Raw genomic sequence first — 21946 nt, 5'->3', positions numbered from 1 at the left:
ATTTATTTAAGGCGGGGAGCAGAATATATTTAGCTATAAATAAAATATATGAATGAGCTTTTTGTCATTTTTCTTAAAGAAACAGTGCCATTTTATATTATGTATGTATTTTAAAAAATGTTTTGCTGTTCTTAGTGCCAAGAAGTGATTGAGAGGTCCCTGTGCACTGCGAAATCTCTAGCAGATGATGTGGACTTTTATTCTTTTCCCTTTGATACTTTTGGAAAAGGGTTAATCAAGAAAGCCAAAATAAGCCCTGATGCCTTTTTGCAGCTTTCCCTTCAGCTTGCTCACTATCGGGTAAGAACCAACAGCATCTGGTTACTTACAGAATGTCATAAAAATGAATATAATTAAGCCGTACCATGGCTAAAAATATACAGACATCTAAGATGCTTATGCTTCAATCCAACGTCTACTAAAGTCAGTGGAGACATTCCCTTTGACTTCAGTGGGAGTTAGATCAGGCTCTAAATGGTCTGCTAGCTGGAAATTCATGATTCCAAAGGTCATTTCTATGACACACACACACACAGATTGTTTGCTGCTTAATTAGTGATCTATTTACAGAAGTCCTGCAGTTAAAGGAAGTGGATTTGATTATCTAGTAGGTATTTTTTCATATGTAACATCTGTTATCCTAAACCATACAAATGTACTTAAACGTTTTTTAATCATATATGTTTGGTTACTCCAGTAGTGTTCATAGATATTTGGACTTTGGTTAATCCTCTGTCTGTAGTATGCATTTCTGTGTCAGAAAGATTCTCCATTCCTGTTGTTGACTTTGCTTGGTAGCTTTTTCTCAGTTTAAGGTATTTGCACTCCGTTTTTCTGATGCTGTTGTAGATGGAATCTCTTTTTAACGTGATCATAAAAATTTAGGTTTTCTCACTACTGCAGCCAATTTTCTCATCCTGAATTCTGAAAGTATCCATGAATGCCCCTTGTCAGGCAACCACCCTGAGCAATAGTTCATGTCATTATTACTTGCAGCCTTCATTAGAAGGAGTAACTGGCTTGCACACCTGTCCTGATTTGTATTTTAACCAGAAAGTTGCTGATACATATTAATTGTGTAACTTCCTTGGTAAACTTTAAAATCAGTGTATGGGCTATAATGTGCCCAAGTACAGTAATATGTAGGAACCTTTCCATTGACTGTTCAAATGGGCTTTGGATCAGGCCCTGTCAAGCTATAGAGGATTATGAAGGAAAAAAAATGTGTGGGATAGTTTTTGTTAGGCTTTTGGTTGCTTTTATCGGAAATTTTGGCAAGTAGTTGTTGAGCCAATTTTGTTTTCATAGGCTTTAGGTACAGACTGTGTTTCAAGTTTTAGGATGAATGGATAAATACTTGGGTCAGTTTAATTTATGGTGTGTTTTTTTTATTAGTTTCTTTATGCTTGCCTTGATCATCTGCTTTATAACACCAGGTTTAGTCTGAGTAGATTTTTCAATCTTTGTTTTTGTCTCCAAGGACATGGGAAAATTTTGTTTAACATATGAAGCCTCTATGACCCGCCTGTTCAGAGAAGGCAGGACAGAAACAGTGCGCTCATGTACTACCGAATCGTGCAATTATGTTCAAGCCATGGAAGATCCAACCCAAAACGTAAGTTCATTGCAGCAATTCATGATAAATTCTCATCAGTTTTGTGTACATATATAGGTATCTGGTAATAAAACACAGACTTCCTGTGTCAGTACACTAGATTGCTTTACTACATTGTCTACCAACCCGGAAATAACATTAACTATGCAAATAAACTCCATAATAGGCCCGGCTTTGGAGCAGAACCCAGAGCTGGAGCATGGACCAGTAGGTTTTTGCCTGGAGCTGGAGCAGAGCTATTCAAAAATTTGATTGCTCCAAATCCCTGATAATAGGTTTTAAATGCTTAGAAACTACTATATCTTTCTTTCCCTAATGAGGAATAAATATCTAAGTTTGTATCTACACTGCAAAGTTTTGTATGCATAGCTATGTTGGTCAGGGGGTTGAAAAAACAATACCCTCTATCTGACATAGCTACGCCAGTAAAACCCCCAGTGTAGACACAGCTATGCTGAAAGAGTACTTTTGTCAGCATAGCTAAGGTTTGGGGATGTGGTGGTGTCATGCCAACATTAAAACTTCTTGTGTTCGCATATACTGCATATCCAATAGGGGACTCTGCCTACATAGCTACACCAGCAAAGCATTTGTAGTATAGACAAGGCTTAAATGCAGACTACCGATGATCTGTACTTCTCTATCATTGCAGCAGGATTTCTGAATTGTTACATAAAAAGAGAACCGCAGTAACTAAAAAACAAAAAGTGACCCTTTTCTTTGCAACTCAAGATTTTCACAAATATAAATCAATCATCATTTTTGAGCAAAAATGTGTTCTCTTCTTAGGAGAAACCTGAGCAAATTAATGCTATTGCAAGGTAATTTTCTGTTACGCAAAGTACTGTGCTAGCTATGTTTGTGTTTTACTTTAAGGAATAAATATTTGGTAGTGGTTGTAATAGTATGAATGCTGACAAGGCAATACAAACATTTCTGGATGACATCCTCTGATAATACCAATAAAACACTCTAGCTAACATAGACATAGAAGAAAATACTGAACTGTATTGTGGCTCTTCTCCTGGTTTTTATCATGAATTATGCAGTGGCTGTTCATCTCCACTCTGATTGTACATTAAAAAAAGCTTGCAGAACTTTCTTTTCTTTAAACGTTTGAACGTGTTAACATTTTATGGCTCAGTTTTGTGCTGGTTCTTATTTACCCAGAATTTCTTGATTAGAATCAGAAGCCAACATTAATCCTTTTTACTTGAACGTAGCTTGTCATATAGTTACTAGTCACCATTTCTAAAGGAGCATAGAGCAGGAAAATAAAGCCATAAAGAGCCCAGAGTGTTCAAGATGCTGTAGAAGTGTAAACTGTTCAGTCTAAAAGTTTCCTTCCTTACCACTCAGTATTTTTGCTAGTCTGTTGCAAATAATTGCAAAGTCACAAATGTAGCATTAGGACCTCACTGTGAGACTGAGCAAGAGAACTCCAGGCCTTGTTATGGGTAAAAGGTTGTGGGGGGGAAGGTTGTGTGGCTTTTTTACATAGATGTTTAATAAGTAAATGTCATGGGAAAACCTAAACAGTTAAAAGGTAAATGGAATACAGTCTAAGTAAAAATTTTCTTGACTGTGAATATCTCTTTAAGTGAAGCAGATAGTTCTGCTACTGCACAGTTGGTAGGGTAAAGTCCTGTTTTACAGCTGTGCAGGTCAATGTCTTGTGAACATACTCTATTAAGATAACAGAAAACATGTTCATTTTATGCAAGAATTGCCCACATACTGCTCAGTCCAACAGTGTGAAAGGTCGAAGTGAGGAGACGTACAGGCTGAATGACGTCAGTTGAAATTGTCACTTTTGAGTTTACAACTACAAGTAGGCATATTGCTGAAGACACCTTTGTGACACCACCATTGAGTGAGTCCAGTTAACATCATGTTAAATACTATCTTTGCAACTTCCTCGTATTATGTAGTTTTAAACAAAAATTCACAGTTGAAATGGTTACTTTTCCCTATGATCTCTTATTTGGTGCTCTCAGACTTGTAATGTAAAGTACTACAATATGTCACATTTCACAAGATAGCTGGTGCTTTCGATGAGCTTGGAAATTACTTACCTGAATTTCAGATGTGCTGAGCACTCACAGCTCCCATGGACTTCCCATAGCTACTCCAATTGCTAGCTAGTTGGAGTGCTAGCAATACTGAAAATCAGGCCTAGAATTCAAACTTAATTTTTAGAATTGTTTTTATTTATGTGGTATGAAAAGTGCTTTTCACCCTGTGAACTTACTGAACGCCATGCCAAAAAGTCACTGGAAACTGTAGGTGCACAGCATCTATGAAGATCTTTCTTTAGGTGCCTAGATTTGAAAGTCTGGGCCAGGGCTCATTTCAGAAAGTTCTGTGACAATGTCCTATTATTTGGCCAAACATATTAAACGTAAAGGTTATAGTCAAGGTTTTTTTATTACAGTAGGTCAGATGATTCAATCATCTCAATCACTTACGACTTCTCCAAGTCGTGAATGGGCTTTTCTGAAGGCAGTAGTTCAGCCTCTGACAGGATGCTGTTTCTACTAGAATACTTTTTTCCTTTCTTTATTTCTCTGTTTGATTTTTTTTTTCCTCCCCATTTTTTCTGATCTCTGCTACTTCTCCTTTTCGTTCTGTTTTTCTTCCTGCATCCCCCTGTGCGCCTTTCCGGCCACCCTTGTTCCTCTGTCCCTCTCTTTGCCACTCTTCCCCTTCTTCTATTGAATGCTATCATCTCAAATAACTAACAGGAGAAGTATTACCAGCTTCTTATGCCAAACCAAGTAGGCTGTCTCATACCCTATACGGATAGTACACCATGCTGTGATGGGAGAGGGCTAGGGAAGAAGTGACAAATTATCATACTGAGATAGCACACTGGGTGTATGAAATAATCTGACAGAATATGCTTGACTATCTAGAAAATGAGTGTTTTATTTAGTAACTAAAATCTTCTCTTGCCATTGACTGCACTATCTATCAGCCTCTTAAAATAGCTGTTAAGCTCCCAGTTCTTTCATCAGTTCTGTCAGACCTGCTTTTTATAGCTGCCTAAGCAGGGTAATACAAAAACAGTAAGATTAGATTTTTTTGATCTATAATCTCCCAGGAAGCTTGATTTGATTAGATGCACAATGAAGAGGCAAACTTCATAGGGCTAGTATTGTAATCATATCTCATGCTGTACCTGATTCAGTTATATCACACAGTTTTCTAACATAAACTATTGACATATATGCTAACTCCAGAAATTGAAATATGTTAAAACTAGAAAAGTTGGATTAAAAAAAAATCAATCCCACATCACTTCAAAGTTTCTTTCCTGATGTTGGTGGTAGTTCCTCATAGCTGGTTTTTGATGCATACTTTGTCTTGTACTTGGCTTTTAGTACTGCAGGTTGAGACCAGTCACTGTAATTTTGATTTCCCAATTTAAATACCTTCTGTCTTTTTTTTCCTTGGTGTTTTCTTTTTTATTATTATTCTTTAGAATGAAAAGAGGTGTAAACTACTCAGGATTGCTGCTGATAAACACCAGCACTTGTATCGCCTTGCCATGACTGGTGCAGGCATTGACCGCCATCTGTTCTGCCTTTATGTGGTGTCCAAATACCTTGGTGTTGAGTCTCCTTTCCTTAAGGAAGTAAGTAACCTTTCTTCATTGCTATCCAGTAATGCAGCTTCATCAAGTAAACAAAGATTAGTTATCAATAATTAGCTTTTTCTGATATGAGTTTACTATAATTTTATGTTAAAATGTGTAGTTCTAAGGAAAATGTGAGATTGAGCTGGTTACCCTGGCATATGTTATTGAATGCTAATTTAGCCCTGGTCTACACAACAAAATTACTGCGGTGTAACTATGCTGCTCAGGGGTATGAATAATTCATACCCCTGAGTGATGCAGTTATACTGATCTAAGTACTGGCAGAAGAGCTTCTCCTGCCGATATAGCTACCGCCTCTTGCAGAGGTGGAGTTAAGTGTTAAGTCTTCACCAGAAGCACTACAGTGGCACAGCTGCAAATTTGTAGTGTAGATCTTCCCTTAGTATTCAGCTTTATAGGAGACTAGATAAGCTACAAAGACACAACTTTCAGAAAACTATTTTTGTAGAGTAGTAACTGTCAGCAGTGGTTCAAAGAAACATGACAGATATTGCAAAAAAAGGAATGATTGATAGTGATAAAGGCAGTGGAGTTAAGGTTTTAATTTTTCTCTAGATCACAGTACTTGTAAGATGAAGTCACTGTAAAATATCAGCCTTTGAAGTTAATGTTTCCTAAGAAAACAATGTGGAGATATGTAAATGTTATGTATTATCACACTAACAGAAGAGAGTATTATCTTGATCAGTGATTCTCAACCCACAGCCCAGCTGTGTGCTTAAAAAAACCAGCCACGGCTGCCTGACCCCATATGTGGCAGGGTCCAGGTCCCAGCTCCAGCTGCCTCACCCTGCACGTGGCACTGTTGGCCCCACTCTGTGGAGGAGTCTCTGGGCAGGGGGCACGGGCCATAGAGGTCTGTGAGGGGGTTGGTGGGGTGGGCGCTGTGGTTCTCAGCCTGCAGCCCATGTAACACATTTAGGTTGAGAACCACTGATTTTCTTTAATGACATTAAAGAACCTTATTACATAGTTTGGGTTTCTAAGTTCTAGACATGCAAAAATGGTGCAGTATTGCATTTGCTTTCTCATAGATGACAAAATCTTTGCTGCTTCATTCCATAAAAGATTAATCACGTGTATGATCATTGTCTGGGCCACAGAGATTAATTAATGTAATGATCAGGCTGAGGAGGAGAACAACTTTTTGCAGTTTTCCTTAGTCCTGTCTTGAAACCGATGTGCTATAACTAGAGATTACACAAAACTCTTACTTTTTGTAAGGATTACAGTTTCTTAATACTTTACTGTTGCAAATCAAGGGCCTGACCCAAACCCCATTGAAGTCCGGGGAAATCTTTTCACTGACTTCAGTGGGCTTTGGATCAGATTCCTAGTGATCACTCTTCTTATTTCAGCAAGCCTTTTCCAAATATGCTACTAACAGGATCTTATCTGTTTTCTGTATGGGATCAACATCAAAACCTTGTGTGCTGCTCTTTTTATTTTATTTATTTATTTTGGACATAGCCTGTCCTGAAATATAGATCATTCATTTTAACCTATTGATTCCATTGGGAATGTTCTAGAGTTCATATTTAGTAGTAGTGCTTTATTAAGCAAAGTGTTGTAGCTTAGCTAGATCACAACTACTTAATTGCAACACACAAGCTGCCCATATGCGCATTACTCTGGACTTCATGTGCTCTAAAGGTTTTGTCAGAGCCTTGGAGGTTGTCAACAAGTCAGACACCACAGCAGCACATTGACCTGGAGAAGAACCCTGAGTTTGTATCCAGTGGCGGAGGCTTTGGACCTGTAAGTTTTTGGGGTTTTTTAAAACATGTTTTATAATGCATGCTTCTTTTAAATGGGCTTAGTTTGTATGCTCCTAACTTGAAACTTTCATCTCCGTAATAAGACTGAAGACTTGTTGGGGGATTCTGAAAGCATGTGTGTTAATGTTTTCCTTTTGTATGTATGTGCTCAGGAGAATCTGTTGGCTTGGCTTTGTTCTTTTATTTCAGACTAGGTAAATTGGGTGGGTCTTGCAGAGGAGTCCAGGTATGCTAGGCAGACATAACTATACCATGAAATCTGGTGGATGGGGGCTTACTTCACCTCTTACTTGTGGTATTTGTGTTCATTATGACATATTCCCATTTTTTGCTGAACAACCACGGAGAACACAGAGTAGCTGCAGATGAAGGCTGATGTGTTCTGTACCTATTTTTGTTAGATTCTCTCCAATCAAAGGTGAGGATTGCAGTATATATGCTATGTGATACTGTACTCTGACCAGCTAATGAGCTTGAAAATACCTTTAAATCACATCCTTGGTATGATTTTATCTTTTCTCCAGTACATTGAGGTACATTTTTTAAAAAATGGCAATGCCATAAAATAAGAGAGTTCTCCAAAGGGGTGTTCAAATTAGGAGGCTTCTGCATTTTTTCCAAATAAGACTTTTAGCTACTCAACAAGACTAAGTGAAACTTCCCCTGGCAGCATTTGAACCTCTGAAATCCTTTCTGTGGGGTAGTTTGACTTGAGAAACATTTCATGAACCACAACATCCAGATTATATATGGTCAGTAATTAGTATCCAAAAGAGGACACTTTTGCCAACAAAGAAATGTATCTCAGCCATAGGGACTTCAGTCCATTCTTATTTGTCTTTTCATTTTTGTTCTTACTTATGTTCCATTGTCTCACTCATATTCTCTCTTCCTGTTCCTTTTTATTATTTCTTTTGTCTTGCCCCTGAATGTTCTCTTCACTTCCAAATGGGCTCCCCTTCCCTCGGCTTGTGATAACTCTAGCATCTCTCTGAAAACTGAAGGAGAGGAGCTCTTCCACTGCGACAATGGAAGCCCAAGGACTCATTACTTCATTACTTCCTAGTTTCTCTGCTCTTCTTTTAATGTTCTACGGCGCACGACCCTGTAGTTGAAAGAAAGAACACTAGGGTATCAGACTGCTCAGCAAGAATGGGAGATGCCCCCACGTTCAGGGAGGATGCATTACATTTAATAAGTAGGAGGTGCACAGCTGGACAGTCCTTCCTATGTGTATTATAGGCTCTGTCCCATGGAGCTGCATTTTGACACTTGGATGGTCATGTGCTGATAACATTGAAGGCAGACTATTTAAACTGTTCTGTGTTCCTCTAAATAGCAGTAATTCTTTGAGCTGAAGCATCATTAAATATACATTACAATTTATTTTTGCATTACAGCAGAGGTTGTCAACTGAGAGGTATATCAAACTTTTTAGAGAGCTGCTGCAAGTCTACTAACAGTAATTATAGTAAAAGTGAGGAGCTAAATTTGGCCTGGCTGCCTGTTGTGACCTGACATGCAGGGTGGGAAGGGGGCAGGCTCCAAGTTAAACAATAAAAAAAAAAACCTGCCAAGGTGAAGCGTGGTTCAGAAAAGGTCAAGAATCCTGGCTTTAGAGAAAACTTGAAGTTTATTTTAATACCTAGTTATAGAACAGGAATTGTGCTGTTATATATGAGTGTATTAAACCTATTGCTAAATACTTTTTCCACAGGTTGCTGATGATGGTTATGGTGTGTCTTACATTTTTGTGGGTGAACACCTCATCCATTTCCATGTGTCCAGCAAATTCTCTTGTCCTGAGACAGTAAGTGTGAAGTAAAATTACAATTCTATTAACCTTTCCTACACAGCTCAGTAGTGATTACATTTGCAGATTCATTTGTGAAATGTCCCTTGAGTCATATTTTTAAAAACATATCTTAATCTGTAGTATATGGCTTCTCTGTGGTTACTCCTGCTGACTTTTTTTAGATCTGCTGTGAATCTGTTTTTCTCCACTTGTATGTGTTGAATATCTTTATAAGCAATGGAAGCTGCCCCCATTCAAGTTCATCCAGACTTTCATACACTATGCAAATATATGGCCTGATCTTTTTCTCTCACATGCAGTGCCATGGGACTCATGTAAGATAGTCCTTATCCATTTAGTAAACACCACTGGTGGATTCTCACTAATACTGCACATCTTTCTTCAGGCCTTCCACTAGTTGGAGGCATTGGAGCTTTAAGACAGTGCAGAATGTATGCCATCTCTTTCTGAAAAAAAGTTTATCTCCTAGCTTAACCATAGTATGTGAAGCTTGTCCAGTTATTGTGTTGATTTAATAAACGTATAGTATATTCTGAAGCTTTTAGTGCGGGTCATCCATTAGGACAGGGGTAGGCAACCTATGGCATGTGTGCCGAAGGCGGCACGTGAGCTGATTTTCAGTGGCACTCACGCTGCCCAGGTCCTGGCCGCCGGTCCGGGGGGCTCTGCATTTTAATTTAATTTTAAATGAAGCTTCTTAAACATTTTAAAAACCTTATTTATTTTACGTACACCAATAGTTTAGTTATATAGTTTAGACTTATAGAAAGAGACCTTCTAAAAACATTAAAATGTATTACTGGCACGCCAAACCTTAAATCAGAGTGAATAAATGGAGACTCGGCACCCCACTTCTGAAAGGTTGCCGACCCCTGCATTAGGATCAGGTGGAAATATACTATGATACAGGGCAAGCCACAGTCATTCATTTTATTTTTTTACTGTGTTTCTATAAACCTGCTGAATTTTAGCCACATAGGTGATCTCATTGTCTTGTTGGGACTGATCTCATAGATAATTTAAGGTATCTTAACGATGCTTCCAGTGCTACTATTCCCTATTCATAAATGGATTAGGACATAAATTGTTGTCCTTGCATCATGCAAATTCATCCTTTAGTTGCCTCAGGTTTTTGCCTTAGTCATCAGTGAAATCAGAGTTCCACACCAAGAAGGAAGCACTTTTTATTAGTGACCTTGACTTCAATACTGTTTCTACATCCAGTGTGCACTGTGTTCAGTGTTATAACTGTTTGGTCCTATTTTTAATCTTAATTCCTTCTTTTCGTTATTGATCTTTAATTTACAAGAACGAAAGCTGGTCTGGTTCAGAGTTTATTATTAATAGACTAGAGCATTGTTGTACAATTATTTACTATAGTTTTCATAACCCCCTGGTGCCAGAAAGATAAGAGATCCTAATACAACCTCAAGTACAAAATGTATTTGTGACGGGTTACCCCCTCTCTTCCCTGCCCCACCCCAGCTGTCACTTGATGTACTGGGGTACCAGTGAGCCTGCCTGCCTGTTCCAGCAGCCTGGGCTCCCTTACACTGTCCTCTTGAGCCAGGCCCTCAAGCCTACTCCAGCACACACACAAGTAGGGACACACCCAGCTGCAGAAAGCCAGACACTGAAATCAGCTCTGCATGGGAAGACTCAGCTAGCGAATTGTGCAGCAGTCGAGTGCACACCACTTTCTGGAGTGCAAACTCAAAATTGTATCGTCTTGCATTGCACAGAGGACTGTGCGGTGTAAGCTCATGAAAATTGCTTCCTCCCTCAATGTGGAGGAAGATATGCACAGCTTTTTGCCCCCCCCCAGTTTTGAAAACTATTTTTAGAGAAAACAAAAACAAATTTATTAACTACAAAAGATTATAAGGGATAGCAAACAGATCAAAGCAGATTACTGAGCAAATAAAACAAACACGCAAACTAAGCTTAATACACTAAAAAAAATGGTTACAAACAGTAATTTCTCACCGTAAATGTTGTTTTAAGCAGATTGCAGAGATTCTTGATGGCCGGGACGGCTCTAGCCATTTCGCCGCCCCAAGCAGGGCGGCACACCGCGGGGGGCGCTCTGCCGGTCGCTGGTCCCGTGGCTCCGGTGGACCTCCCGCAGACGTGCCTGTGGATGCTCCACCGGAGCCGCGGGACCAGCCGACCCTCCGCAGGGACGCCTGCGGGAGGTCCACCGGAGCCACCTGCTGCCCTCCCGGCGACCGGCAGAGCACACCCCATGGCGTGCCGCCCCAAGCACGCGCTTGGCGTGCTGGGGCCTGAAGCCACCCCTGTTGATGGCAGGTGTCTCTTGCTTGCAGATTAAAACTCCCACAGGCCAGACACTTTCCCAACCTGGGCTCAGTCCCTCCCCCCCTCCACTTTCTCTTTGTTTCTTAGGCCTTGTCTACATTGGCAAGTTTCTGCACAGTAAAGCAGTTTTCTGCAGTGTAACTCCTGAGGTGTAGACACTGCCAGGCCACTTAGTGCGCAGATACTCCTCAGTTGCAGCGTTGCAAAAAAAAACCATCTTGATGAGCGTCATAAGCCTTACAGCACAGAGGGACCAGTGCTGTATTGGCAGTGTAAACACATAACAGCGCAGAAAGTAATCAGTTGGCCTCCGGAAGTGTCCCATAATCCCTCAAGTGGCCGCTCTGCTCGTTGTTTTGAAGTTGGCTGCCCTGGAGATATGCACCCCTCCCCTTTCAAAGCTCCATTTCTGACAGCCATTGTGTGCTGATCTTTTCCAGGACACAGAGCAAACCATTAATGTGGAATGCTTGTGCTGTTTAACACAGAGAGGGGGTGCCTGTGTGTGTGCGCATGTGTTGTGCAGAGAGTCCAGGGAGGGAGGCTCGTCTGATGTCAGCGTTTCCCACTTCCCCTGGCTGAGGACTGGTAGCTTCCTGCCACTGTCTGAACTTCAAAGACAGCATGTTGACACACTCTGTCCCCCAAAACACACTGTCTGACCTTCCACCCTACATACACACACACATACACATACACACACACTCTCTCTCTCTCTCTCTTTCTGCCTGCCCCCCACTTCAGTTGAAAAGCAACTGGCAATGTACTAGGATGCCCATGGAACAATGGGATTGGGAAACCTGCATCATGTGATTCTGTGCCTGCCCCACAAGGCATTGCAAATCCTTCCCACAGCACCCTGCAGCCAGTTGCATAGTGGGATCGCTACCACAATGCACTATTCTTTGCCGTTGCAAGAGCTGCTAATGTGGATGCGCCCCACTGTCATAAGGAGCACAGTATGGACACGCAACAGCAGTTTAATTCCAGCACTTTAATAAAAGTGGTATAACTTGTTGCGCAGAAACTTGCCAGTGTAGACATACCCTTAGGCTGTGGCTACACTTAGCACTTCAAAGCGCTGCCGCGGTAGCGCTTTGAAGCGCTAAGTGTAGTCAAAGCACCAGCGCTGGGAGAGAGGTCTCCCAGCGCTGTCCGTACTCCACCTCCCTGTGGGGAATAACGGACAGCGCTGGGAGCCGCGCTCCCAGCGCTGGGGCTTTGACCACACTGGCGCTTTGCAGCGCTGCAATTTGCAGCGCTGGAGAGGGTGTGTTTTCGCACCCTGCTGCAGCGCTGCAAATTTGTAAGTGTAGCCAAGCCCCCTGGGTATGTCTACACTACAAGAGTAGTTCAAATCAACTTAAGTCGAATTTGAAGAATCGACCTTACAAAGTCGAATTTGTGTGTCCACAGTAAGGACACTAATTCTACTTTGTGAGTCCACACTAATGGGGCAAGCGTCGAAATTGGAAGCGGTGCACTGTGGGAAGCTATCCCACAGTTCCCGCACTCCCCGCTGCCCATTGGAATTCTGGGATTTCCCCCCAATGCATGCTGGGGGAAAAACTGTGTCAAGGGTGGTCTTGGGTAACTGTCAGCATTCAACCGTCACTCCCGCCGGCGGGAAATCAGTTTGCGCACTTTTCCTGTTAGTGACAGCGCGGACGCCACAGCACTCCACTGCGATCATGGAGCCTGCTGCGATCATCACTGCACTTATGGCCATTGTCAACTCCTCGCACCTTATCGTCCACCTCTTCAACAGTCAGATGCTGAGAAATCGGGCGAGGAGGCTCCGGCAGCGCGGTGAGGACATGAAGTCTCAGAGTGGCACAGACCTCTCAGAAAGCACGGTACGCCGCACCGTGGAGATCATGGTGGCAATGGGTCATGTTCATGCTATGGGACGGCGATTCTGGGCACGGGAAACAAGCACGGACTGGTGGGACCGCATAGTGCTGCAGGTCTGGGATGAATCACAGTGGCTGCGAAACTTCAGGATGCATAAGGGCACTTTCCTTGAATTGTGTGACTTGCTGTCCCCTGCCTTGAAGCGCAAGGACACCCGGATGCGAGCAGCCCTGACTGTGCAGAAGCGAGTGGCCATAGCCCTCTGGAAACTTTCAACGCCAGACAGCTACCGGTCAGTAGCGAACCACTTTGGCGTGGGCAAATCTACCGTGGGGGTTGCTGTGATGCAAGTAGCCAACACAATCGTTGAGCTACTGCTCTCAAAGGTAGTGACCCTGGGAAACGTCCAGGTCATCATAGATGGCTTCGCCGCGATGGGATTCCCAAACTGCGGTGGGGCTATAGATGGGACTCACATCCCTATCCTGGGACCAGCCCACCAGGCCAGCCAGTATATTAACCGAAAGGGCTACTTTTCAATGGTGCTGCAAGCAGTGGTGGACTATAGGGGACGTTTCACTAACATCAACGTCGGGTGGCCGGGCAAGGTTCATGACGCGCGTGTTTTCGGGAACTCTGGTCTGTTTAGACGCCTGCAGGAAGGTAGTTTCTTCCCGGACCACAAAATAAGTGTTGGGGATGTGGAGATGCCTATAGTGATCCTCGGGGACCCAGCCTACCCGCTAATGCCCTGGCTTATGAAGCCCTATACAGGTGCCTTGGACAGTGACAAGGAACTCTTCAACTACCGGCTGAGCAAGTGCAGAATGGTGGTGGAGTGTGCTTTCAGACGTCTCAAGGGGAGATGGCGAAGCTTACTGACTCGCTCGGATCTCAGCGAAAGCAATATCCCCATTGTTATTGCTGCTTGCTGTGTGCTCCACATTCTCTGTGAGAGCAAGGGGGAGACCTTTATGGCGGGAGGGGAGGTTGAGGCAAATCGCCTGGCTGCTGATTACGCTCAGCCAGACACCCGTGCAATTAGAAGAGCCCAGCGGGAAGCGCTGTGCATCCGGGAGGCTTTGAAAGCTAGGTTCCTCAGGGAGCGGGGTAACCTGTGACTGTTCAGTTTCTTTACAGAGAAGCTGAACCTGCCCCTGCTTCAGTTACTGTTGACTTTCTTCTGCGGTTACATACCCCGTTCACCACGTTTCCCCCCTTCCAACACACGTTTAAAAATAAAGTTAATGGAATATTGTTAATTAGCAATGTTTTCTTTACTAATGAATTCGCGTTAAAGGGTTGAAACAGGGACGCAGACTGTGGTGGGTAGGGTGTGCAGTGATGTACAGACCGCTTCTACACTCGAGGAATGACAGGCTCCTGCCTCTAGAGCGGTCTGCACTGCTGGACTGGTTGTTTCAACGGAGACTGCCATCCCTCCTTTTCGGGACTCTGTGTGCGGGGGCTATGTGGCCTTGTGGCGGGGGAGGACTGGGGGCAGGACGTTTACAGGTGGGTGTGAAGGAAGGGGTGAGGGGTGCAGGCTCTGGGCTGGGGGTGGAGGCATAGGAAGGGGTGAGGGGTGTGGGAAGGGGAGGAGGTGTAGGGGGATGAGGGCTCTGGCTGGGGATGAGGGTTTGGGGCATTGTAGAGGCTCAGGGCTGTGGTGGAAGGGCAGGGTAAGGGCAGCCTGCCTTGCCATTTGTGGATGGCAGGCGCTAGGACCCTGGGGCACCAGACAGCATTTCTGCGGGGAGCCGCTCTACTGTCAGGCAGGTACGGAGCGCGGCGGGGTGGGGGGGAGACCTGTGGGGGCCAGGGCCCGATCCAGGCAGGAGCTGGGGAGAGACCCAGCTCCAAATATAGCTGGAGCAGGGCACCTGCCGCCTATGCACAGAACATGAAAAACACCTCCCAGACTGACCAGGGTGCCTAGTGACTGCACTATGTGTGTGTGACCTGCTGTAGATCCTGCCCCTGTGTATGTATCCACGTAATGGTGACCGTCCTATGCAATTACCAAACCCCTCCTCCCCCCCTTCACACAAAGTCTTCTGTAAAGAAACATGACGGAAACAGTAATGAACAGCAAACTATTTTTAATAATCAACTACACAGTGAGGGAACGAAACTGGGATTTGGGCTTGGGTGATCCAGGAAGGGAAGGACTTCTCAAAATTTAGCAAATGAGAGCTTTTTGGTACTTGAGCACTCTGCTGGGGTGGAGTGACAGTTTTCACGGCCCCTGGCGCACCTCCTTCTTGTTATTTTGGGTGAGGGGGGTATGGGACTTTGTGGCGGAGGAGGGCGGTTGTAGATATACTGCAGGGGGGCTCTGTCCTCCTGCCTGCGGTCCTGCAGAACATCCACAAGGCGCCTGAGCGTGTCCGTTTGCTCCCTCATTAGTCCAAGCAGCGTTTGAGTCGCCTGCTGGTCCTCCAGACGCCATCTGTCCTCCCGTTCGCTGTGTGAGCGCTGCTGCTGAGAGAGGTTCTCCCTCCACTGGCTCTGCTGGGCCGCCTCGGCTTGGGAGCAGCCCATAAATTCTGCGAACATCTCGTCCCGTGTCTTTTTCTTGCGCCGCCTAATCTGCGCCAGCCTCTCTGAGGGGCATGCTGGAGCAGGTCGGGATACAGGTGCAGCTGTGTGATGGGAAAAAGGGATTGACTTCCTTATAAAGATACATTTCCGCAAAGAGTCTAGTCAGTCTCTGTGAACAAGACCATGCACAGCACTCAGGGAAAGTTCGAATTTTCGGAATTCGCTTTCATTGCCTGGGGGATTGCACTGCAGACCAGACAAGCGGGGCGGGACAGCAGAATCCGTGGAGCAGCCAGGCATGGTAAGCCAAAAACTTTTGGCTGCTTAAAAGTCAATGTATACCACTGTCCTCTTGCTACAGGCAATCCTGAAAGCATAAACTCTGCCCCTGTTGCACCCCCTCGCGTCTGTTCCCTGGGAAAGATCCCTGTATGATGCCACTCTGCAGCCTCCACCACGTGGCTGTAAAGTGACGCTCATTGTTATGCAAAGGAACAGTGAAGCACTCCCAATACTAATAGTACACAAATTACTGTAATTAAATGCAGGAGCCTCCAAGCGAGATCACCCTGAGGAGGGTCACTGAGGCAGATAGAGAGCGCATGCTGCGTGAAAGCCAGCACAAACCAGGGGCATATGCGGCCATGCTCGTGGAGGCAATGCTCCCGGAGTACCTGATGATAGCCTGGCGCGGAAAAGTGTGCTACCACGGAGCACCCAATAAGGCAGCTCTCCCCAGGAACCTCATGTGGAGGCTTTTCGATTACCTGCAGGAGAGCTTCTCGGAAATCTCCCAAGAGGATTTCTGTTCCATCCCCATATATATTGACCTTCTTTTCGCATAGTTAATATTCCTGTTCTGTTAGAAAAAAATGTTTACATGTTTAAAGCACTTACCGATTGATCCTTCCCCTGATTCAGGGTCTGGGGTAACTGCTGGGGAGGGTTGGTAGGGGATCTCAGTGAGGGTGATGAAGAGATCCTGGCTGTCGGGGAAATCAGCGTTGTAAGCGCTGTCGACTGCCTCATCCTCCTCATCTTCCCCGTCTGCAAACATCCCCGAGGAACAGTCCGTCGACAGTATCCCATCCTCAGAGTCTACGCACACTGGTGGGGCAGTGGTGGCAGACCCACCGAGAATGGCATGCAGTGCCTCGTAGAACCAGCATGTCTGGGGCTGGACTCCGGAGCGTCCGTTTGCCGCTCTGATTTTTTTGGTAGCCTTGTCTCAGCTCCTTGACTTTCACGCGGCACTGCGTTGTATCCCGGCTGTATCCTCTGAGTGCCATGGCTTTGGAGACCTTCTCGTAGGTCTTTGCATTCCGTTTGTTGGAGCGCAGCTCCGAAAGCACAGACTCCTCGCCCCACACAGCGATCAGATCCAAGACTTCCTGGTCAGTCCATGCTGGGGCCCTCTTTCTAGTCTGAGATTGCATGGACACCTCTGCTGGAGAGCTCTGCATCGCTGCCAGTGCTGCTGAGCTCACCACGACGTCCACACAGGAAATGAGATTCAAACTGGCCAGACAGGAAAAGGAATTCAAATTTCCACGGGGCTTTTCCTGTGTGGCTGGTCAGAGCATCCAAGCTTGGACTGCTGTCCAGAGTGTCAACAGAGTGGTGCACTGTGGGATAGCTCCCGGAGCTACTAAGGTCGATTTGCATCCACACCTAGCCTACTTCGACATAGCCATGTCGAATTTAGCGCTACTCCCCTCGTCGGGGAGGAGTACAGAAGTTGAACTAAAGAGCCCTCTATGTCGAATTAAATAGCTTCGTGGTGTGGACGGGTGCACGGTTAATTCGAATTAACGCTGCTAAATTTGAATTAAAGTCCTAGTGTGGACCAGGCCTTAGATGTTTCCAGCAGTCATCCTGGGCGGGGATTCGGTGAAGAATGAACTCGATTAAGTCACTCTCTGGCCTTAAATAAGTTTTCCATATAGCGGGAATCCTTTGTTTTCCAATGTGGTGTCTTCCCCCCCTCTCCCCCAGTGGAAAAATACTGGTATTCTATTATGGAGTCCAGTACCATGTGACTTTGATCACATGACCCTGCAGTGTCAAAGCAGCCATGAGTCAGAGGCCATTTGTAGCATCCCAGGAAGGTGGGAAATTAGCATCTTCAAAGACCTATTGTTTTTCCCATAATGGCCCATCCACACTGATTGCATTCTGTCTGGTGGGCGTTCCTCAGGTGCAAACACTTTTGTAGTACAGATGTATAGTCAATATTCCTAACTTTAGATACAAAAATCATACATGCATACAAATAGGATAATCATATACAGTAAATCATAACCTTTCCAATGGTATCTCACAAGACCTATCTTGCATAAAATACATCTTAGATATGCTATAATCATATTATAACAATATTTTTATAAAGAATATGGGGTGTAGTGTCACAAAATTGTCACCAGAGACTTCATGTTAAAAGATTTCTCCCAGGTCATCTACATTTCCTTATATTTTGGTGTCCTTTGAAAGTCGGTTCCTGCTGAGTCTTTTTTTTTTTTTAAACACGTCACTCTTTGAAATAGTAATCTGCAGAAGTCAGTGCTGTTCCTGAGGGAGAAAATTTTTCAATTTAACCTACCATAAAGACACATTCAAACTAAAATACAGCTAAATTCCGTTTGCAGGGAAGTAAATGGATATGGAGGAGGATCCAGGCTGAGATAGCCCTCTTATATACGGCATTAAAATTATTCAGATTTTCACATTCTCCTGCTTCATTATGAATAGATGACTGCTTCATTCCATAAATTTCAAAATGACAAAAAATGAAAGGAGGAAATAGATAAGTTTGGCTGCAAGATAATGGTGGCAGTTCTTGCATTACAACTCTCTTCCTATGTCTTTTTATTCTCTTAGGATTCTCATCGTTTTGGAAAAAACATCAAGCAAGCAATGGCTGACATCATCACTTTATTTGGCGTTGGTATGAACTCCACCAAGTGATTCCCTAATATCAATGCCAGTGTCCTACCATTGGGGTGAGAACTCTTCTGAACAATGAATGAAAGCAAAGTGTACTATGCAACGGTTAGAGGGGCATTTGGGTCATAATCATCCAGTGATCACCTGTGAATAAGGATTCAACACCTAGGCTGAGGTTCAAATGTCCTATCACTTTGCAATAGCTCAGAAGAGTTTTCTTCCCATAAGGGGTAACTTTAGACATCCTGTGTGATTCTAGGGATAGTATAAGGCAACATCATGTGAAAGGTATGTGTACTGTAGCTACTGTAGGCCTGTCTCAATTTTGTGTACATTTAGTAACTTTTTACTTAAAATCTGGGTCTACTTGGATTTCATAAATGAGTGGATAAAATTTATTAAGTCAACCTCAATCAGCAGAAAGTATTTGACTTCATACATACTGGTAGCAAAACATCAATTAGTATATCTGCTGCTTCTGTCTGAGAGTGACAAGGCTTGTGGGTATTCATCTAAGTTGTCACTTTTTAAAGGTATTTCTTTGCATTGAAAATATATCATAACCTGACATAACCTATGTAATGCACTAACTGAAAATATACTGTGCTTCTTGGAAATAAGTATATGCTGCAGTGGGTGGTAAAATAGTTGCATTACATAAGAGAATGGCAGGTATCACCTATTTTCCTCTGTTTTATAAGCATATAGTTTACCACATCTTAAATTTTATTACCATCTGAACATACCTGCATATTGTATGAGCCAGTGCCTTAAAAATGAAAGGCCTCAAATACAGGGAAATCTTACACTGTGGGGTTCTTGTATGTGTTTTTTTTAATTATTTCTATACGTTTTCTATGCTGAACAAGGAGAATGGGATTGTAAATTTAATTCTCAAATTGATTTATTTAGGTGCAACATAGGATAAGAGTTCATGTTTTTACACATTGCAATTTGGCTGAGGGGCTCTATGTGAAATGCCCCTTTGTCTGTCTAATGAAAGACCAATCCTGTTGAGACAATGAATTAACTTTGTTTCAGAACCACATTTCTAAAAACCACCATTTTGCTGTATAAGTCACCGAAGATAACTGCTGCATCTCATGCACGTTTTCTCCGGGACTCCAGGGAATGTAGCCATTATCTACATACAAACCTGTTGGGCAATCCATAGACTGTCTGCAGATAAGGAACTGCATCTTGTCTACCCTCATGCTTAAAGCAGCACCCACCACATTTCCAAACATCTTTAAGGGGAAAGGATTAAGACAGCCAAATGGTAATGCCAGAATGGTGAAATCTAGCATTCTCTGGTCTCTGCCTGGAGCGGCTCTGGGTAGGGCCGGGGGGAATCAACACACAGTTAATGAGGAAAGCAAATGAGGAGGGAGAAAGGGAGGGGGGAAAAGCAGCAGTACCACTCAAAAAGGTATATAATGGAAATTTTAAAAGCAGAGTAAAGAAACCTTCACAGTTCATGGTTGCTATGAAATTAAATGAAGTAGCTTTTTGTGATGCCTCTCTTCCCTGGGATTCAAGGTTATGTTCCTATTAGACAGTCTTTATATCACACAGAGCCTAAGCAGCATAAAATGTGGCAAGTACTTGTCAGAGCAACTGTATATAAAAGGATCATGTAACATATACAGCGGTGGTCAGTACAAAAATGACTGCTGCTCCAAGGCTATAATAACATTAACAGCCCTGTAAAGGAAACTGTCTAAATTTATCTTTAGATTGAGAATATGAATATTTTCTGACCCTTATCTTGTTTTGACTCTGCCACATAAATTTTTTTCCCTCTGGGTTTCACACGAATTTGATACACAAGTTTGTGAAGAGGCCCTGCTGAAGATCACAGATGCATAGTCATGTAAATATTGTAATGCGGGAACCTGACAGAAGTGAGCCAGATAATTTTTATTGGGTCAAATACAGTGTGCAGGCAAAAAGATTATCAAATAAGCCTTACTGCAATTGGCAGGCATGGCATCTAATCAGACTATTGCAGCAACTTCACAGTGAATTGTCCTTTTGGAGCTGCAGAAATCATGCACTATTTATAATAACCACTGACCAATCTGTATTAAACTAACATTGACATATTAGCTTGTAGGAGAATTTTTTATTAAGAAAATATTTAGGTTTGACTCTCAGGTTTTAAATGTTACATATGTAATTGTAGGTAGTGCAGTTATCAATGCAACTTTACATTCCTTAAGAGAGTGTAAATATAATTGGCACAGGAAGAGTTTGTTTTTATTGTACATGTTGAAAAGGATGATAAGTCTTACGTATTTTTTATTTGGCGCAGATAACTTCTAAACATTGTTTGTATTTCATTTATCTTAGAATGTCAACTGCATGTAAATAAAAATGTGCTCTTTTGGATGTAAATCTTAAAAATGCACAGTGAATGTAGGTTATCATTAATTAAAAATTTTTAATCTTTCTATCCTCTACATTATGTACACACAGTGAAACTGCTCACTTTTGTTTGCGTAAATTGTATGAAAGTGACAGTTTACCTCTGATTTTTTTTTTAGTGTGGTACACATAATACTAAGAAGCACGGCCAAGTTAAAATATTGTGTGTATATTTAGAAAAATTCTTGATTGGTTGATTCTCAACCAGTGATTTAAGGAGGACAAAGCTAAGGTTGAGTAGGCAATAGAATTTGGTAGGGATTATAGTAAATCAGTTGTTACATGGCACTGAGGAATTGGCTGGACAACTCAATTGTGCATTTCCAGAATTTCTAATATTTAGCTTTTTGGTGTGATTTGGGAGACTTAATATTTAGGTGTTAACACTTACTCTGATTGATGGCCCTAACTATTTTTAAAGTTTTTTGGGTTTTTTTTTTTTTGTTTTTGGTGGGAATATGGATTAGGGTGTCTGATTTTAGCCCCACAAGTTTAAAAAAGTTCCTAATTTATTATGCTTTGTACCATATTGATTTCCTATATCAGATTTACTAATTTATACTGGTTTTATCATGCTCATTTACTCCACTTGTACTATCGTTGCATCAGTTATTTACATCTAACACTTCTAGTTTGTTTAATTATATTTGTTCTGCCTTTCTAACTCTGAAAAATAAAAATTAAGGGTTTCACAATTATCACTCATCCTCTTGGAGTCTTCTTCCTTACCCTTTGCTCCCATGTCTCTGCTCATTGACCTAGAGTTACCACCTTGCCAGTATTTGAGCGGCCTGGCTTTTTTTTTTTTTTAAACGAATTGGCCAGTTTCCAGAAAAATAATTTAATCTACCAAAGTTGTTTTTATGTGGGTCTAAAGATTTGCGTAATTATCATAATACACTGGGATATCTAATGTTAAAAGTTTGTGTCCAGCTAAATATGCTGCAGTGTTCCCACTTCCACAGTTTACGCAATAACAGGTCAAAACT

At 42.7% G+C, this 21946-nt stretch overlaps 1 protein-coding gene across 3 annotated transcripts in view; it reads left to right on the top strand.

Moving 5' to 3' along the window:
• The window catches only part of CPT1A (carnitine palmitoyltransferase 1A), a 76077-nt gene extending 54415 nt beyond the window's left edge, over positions 1–21662 (top strand). For 2 of the 3 annotated variants that reach the window (XM_039533671.1, XM_039533673.1), the window contains exons 14-19: positions 136–300; positions 1481–1615; positions 5100–5252; positions 6930–7034; positions 8772–8864; positions 18465–18681. In XM_039533671.1, the coding sequence (XP_039389605.1) occupies positions 136–300; positions 1481–1615; positions 5100–5252; positions 6930–7034; positions 8772–8864; positions 18465–18551 (738 nt within the window). In that variant the 3' untranslated portion in view covers positions 18552–18681. Of the gene's footprint in view, positions 1–135; positions 301–1480; positions 1616–5099; positions 5253–6929; positions 7035–8771; positions 8865–18464; positions 18682–19571 lie in introns of those variants that run through there. The other variant, XM_039533672.1, reaches the window with a different exon arrangement.
• The last annotated feature ends 284 nt before the right edge of the window (positions 21663–21946 follow it).

Source organism: Mauremys reevesii, linkage group 4, assembly GCF_016161935.1.
Source record: "Mauremys reevesii isolate NIE-2019 linkage group 4, ASM1616193v1, whole genome shotgun sequence".
Lineage (NCBI taxonomy): Eukaryota > Metazoa > Chordata > Testudines > Geoemydidae > Mauremys > Mauremys reevesii.
The sequence above is the reverse complement of the archived record's forward strand: the minus strand, read 5'-3'. Positions and strand labels throughout refer to the sequence as shown.